Source organism: Musca vetustissima, unplaced genomic scaffold, assembly GCF_032173495.1.
Source record: "Musca vetustissima isolate MV318-11 ecotype Yass unplaced genomic scaffold, APGP_CSIRO_Mvet_v1 utg2116, whole genome shotgun sequence".
Classification (NCBI taxonomy): Eukaryota; Metazoa; Arthropoda; class Insecta; order Diptera; family Muscidae; genus Musca; species Musca vetustissima.
Genome location: NW_026882293.1, coordinates 267,339 through 271,442, shown reverse-complemented (window position 1 = coordinate 271,442; position 4,104 = coordinate 267,339). Strand labels below are relative to the sequence as shown.

Genomic DNA, 4,104 nt, shown 5'->3' with positions numbered 1-4,104 from the left:
AAATAAGAAAATGATCAATATGATACGGCATTGTGTTCTTATTGAAGAAGTTTGATCCGCTAGTGGATAATTGTGTTGCCGTTATGAAGATGAAACCGGCGGACAATGGCGATGAACCGAAAACAACATATGATTGGTTAGGGATTAGTAAATCGACTTTCGACTAATCGACTTTCTGCATGGAAAAGTCTAAAAGTCGAAGTCGACTTTTGATCTTTGAGAAAATCGCAAAGTCGACTTTTCAAGATCGACTTTCGATTTTCTTCATAAGTATTTATTTTATTATCATGAAGCCAAATTTGGCCAAAAATTACATATTCCAGAACTCTATTTTATCTGTTATCAAAAATTTATATAAAAAATAAATTTTTAGGAGATTTTGCATTAGTCGGTAAAAGTCGAATATCAATCAGGATTGACAAAATCGAAAAGTCGACTTTTTAGTCAAAGGCAAAAGTCTAAAAATCGACTTTTTGGTCAGTGGCAAAAATCGAAAAGTCTAAAAGTCGACTTTTACGCTCAACTACGTATCCCTATGATTGGTTCTGTAAGCAAAGTCCGTTAATTACGGACGTTCCTGTCAGGAAAATTCCGGCTATAAATCCTGAAACTGCGGCCGGGAAAATTAAGCCCGTGGACAAAAATGCCGACCAATCACAGGAAAATTTTGGTGTAAATAAGGACGTCGAAGGAATTAAATTCTGAACTGCCAAGAAAGAGTGATTATACTGCCGCGATGAAGAGGTTTGTGGATGTCCCGCCATGGAAGATGAAGGCAAAACGTACCGAGCAGCTAATCGAAGATGTGGCCGGTGAGAAGCTGGAGAAGGGAATTCATGGCCCAGTCTTAAAGATGGAGCGAGAGGACAAACCTGCGGAAAAGCCAGTTGGAAAACTATTACCAATGGGGCAGGCTGGAAGAAGAAGATGAAGCCGGCAGACAAAGATGGAGGTGCCAACATGAGAAGCTTGTTGGAAAGATGCCGGTGGTATATACATGCGATCATCTAGCTGTTTTTTGATTTTTTAAATTAATTTTCTTGTATTTTATAATTTCAATATTTTGGAATGGTTTATATATTATGTTCACGTAGCAAACATTATTTTCATATAATATAGATATTGAATGTCTTGGTGTGGGTCTCTTGTGCAAAGGAGAGAATTTTTATTTAAACAGGGATATATTTTCGTTTACAGTCTACTTGAAATAAGAGATTATTCTTGTTGAATATTTGTGCACTAGAATAAGATAGGAGTTTTCTATAGCTATATGTGGTATGTTTGGGTATTTTATAATTTTATTTCCATTAGTCCACATCGATTTTCCTAAATGTTCCACCCATACCATACATGCCATCATTTATGGACTTGGCAGGACGCAAATGTTCATCAACACCATATTGCAAATTTTCCTCAAAGTATAGACGATATTTATTCCATATTTTTGTATAATCCGAACATATCTCTTCCAGTCGACCATTTTCACCACCATAATCCACGGGTAAATATTTCAAGGGAATCTTATCGCTCAGATGTTCCAGCTTTTTGCTGCAAAAGAAAACCTGCAAACAAAACAACATTTTTAAATTGTTACTGAAATATCTAGGATCTTAACCAACCCTCTCTCTCAATTTCTTCGATAAAAACGATATAAATAAATTACAAAATTGTTCTGCAAAGGTGGGCATATTAATCAGTCCCATTGCTTTGACACGCAGTGGCAAAGAGTTTTCCATATAGGTTAGTGATTTTTTAAGGACACTAGGAGAAAATTGTAATATGTGTCCCGCCGAAAAACTGGATAAGTCCACCAAATATATAACACCATAAATGCAGGCATACGGGTCATCGATTAGTAAAATATCATGTAGAAGTACATCGAGTAAAATTACATCTTGAATGGAGAATTTATCCACAGGGTAATTATAACGATAGAGCATAATTCGTGTTCCACAATCATTCAAGGGTCTGGGCAGGGGGACAATGCAACTACAAAGAAGGAATAAAAAATATAAATTATAGAAAAAAGTCCAAAAGTCAAATATAACCAGTAAGGAAAGTAGTAAAGTCGGACGGGGCCGACTATATGATACCCTTCACAACTTTGGGTATATTCAACAGATGAATCCTAACAGACGTCACATTTTTAATGGACCACTAAAATGAAATTGCAACCTATACTAAATAGAAGCTATATCTAAATCTGAACCGATTTCAACGATTTTAGGAAACATAAACCACCTAATTCATAACACTGTGCCAAATTTCGTGCAAACCGAAAGATATATAAGGACTTTAGTGGACCATTTACATAAAATCGGAACCGATTCACTCGCAACATAACACACGTCATTCAAGACTCAACTCAGTACACTATGAAAAATTTAGTGTAAATCAAAAGATATGTAGAGACTTTTGTGTACCATTTACATAAAATTGGACGAAACTATGTATAAGAGCTGTATCTTAATCTGAACCGATTTTTACGAAACTTAACACACATAATTCTAGGCTTAATTCAGTACGCTGTGCCAAATTTCGTACAAATCGAAGGATATCTAGGAACTTTGGTGCACCATTTACATGAAATCGGACGAAACTATATATGGGAGCTATATCTATATTTTCACGAAACTATATAGCCTCAATTCAGTACGTTATGCCAAATTTCGTACAAATCGAAGGATATCTAGGGAGTTTGGTGCACCATTTACATGAAATCGGACGAAACTATATATGGGAGCTATATCTAAATCTGGACCGATTTTCTCGAAACTTGGCAGACATTACTCTAGCCTCAGTTCAGTACGTTATGCCAAACTTCGTACAAATCGAAGGATATCTAGGGACTTTGGTGCACCATTTACATGAAATCGGACGAAACTATATATGGGAGCTATATCTAAATCTGGACCGATTTTAACGAAACTTGGCAGACATAATTTTAGGCTCAATTCAGTACGTTATGCCAAATTTCGTGCAAATCGAAGGATATATAGGGACTTTGGTGCGCGATTTACATGAAATCGGACGAAACTATATATGGGAGCTATATCCAAATCTGGACCGATTTTCACGAAACTTGGCAGACATCATTCTAGACCTAAATGATTAGGCTGTACCAATTTTCGTGTTTACATTAAATCGGTTAAATATATATATGGGAGCTATATCTAAATCTGAACCGATTTTTCCCAATTTCAATAGGGTTCGTCCTTGGGCCGAATAAGAGACCTATGCCAAATTTCATCCAATTCGGATCATAAATGCGACCTGTACTTTGTTTACAATTTAACATGGACAGACAGACGGACGGACGGACATGCATAAATCGACTCAGAAAGTGATTCTATGCATATAAAAGGAACCATGGGTCTATCTCGATTATTTTTGCCTGTTACAAACATATGCACAAAGACATAATACCCTGTACCACAGTGTGGTGAAGGGTATAAATATTTGATATATATTTACCCCATTTGAAATAAATTCCTTAGCTGTGGTGCATCAACATCTGTGGGATTTTGTAGCTCAGGATATTTTGATTTTAGGCTATAATAGCTCTCCAATTTCTCCTTGGCCCGTTGAAGGCTAAATTTACAGCCTCTCAAGAATTGCACTAACAATTGATGATCCGTTCGAGCCCTTAAATGTGGTTGCTGTTGAATCCATAGCTCCAAAGCCTGTAAATCATCGTAGAGTCTTGAGGGCACTTCTCCCAGTTCTTCAATTGCTACTTTTTGTAAATTTTCAGGCAAAGGTTGTATTTTTGACATTTTTAGCAAGTGAAAGGGGCGACGAAATAATGATAGTAAAACAACTATTTATTTTATACGTAATACAATTGTTGTTGTAATTTTTTATATTTTATAAAAAACTTAATAACTATTCCGTAACTCCTTTCATTTCTGAACTTTGTATTTATAAATGTTTTTTATTTTTATTTTTTTTTTTCAGTACAACTGATTGTTCACTTTGTAATTCAATTAATATAGGTCATTATTTGTAATTTATTCAATTATTTGTTAACTACTACCCTCACGTAGTTCTCTTTAATATTGTATTTATTTATTTAGTATTAATTTAAGCGACCAATCAATCCAC

The 4,104-nt window shown here is 35.3% G+C and overlaps 1 protein-coding gene across 1 annotated transcript; it reads right to left on the bottom strand.

The window, feature by feature from the left end:
* Positions 1-1,307: 1,307 nt before the first annotated feature.
* Positions 1,308-3,776, bottom strand: LOC133328580 (retinol-binding protein pinta-like). Its single transcript, XM_061537138.1, has 3 exons — positions 3,475-3,776; positions 1,620-1,989; positions 1,308-1,562 (listed from the first exon to the last, which is right to left on the bottom strand). Exons 1-3 carry the CDS (start codon positions 3,774-3,776, stop codon positions 1,308-1,310), a joined length of 927 nt encoding a protein of 308 aa, XP_061393122.1.
* Between the last annotated feature and the right edge of the window lie 328 nt (positions 3,777-4,104).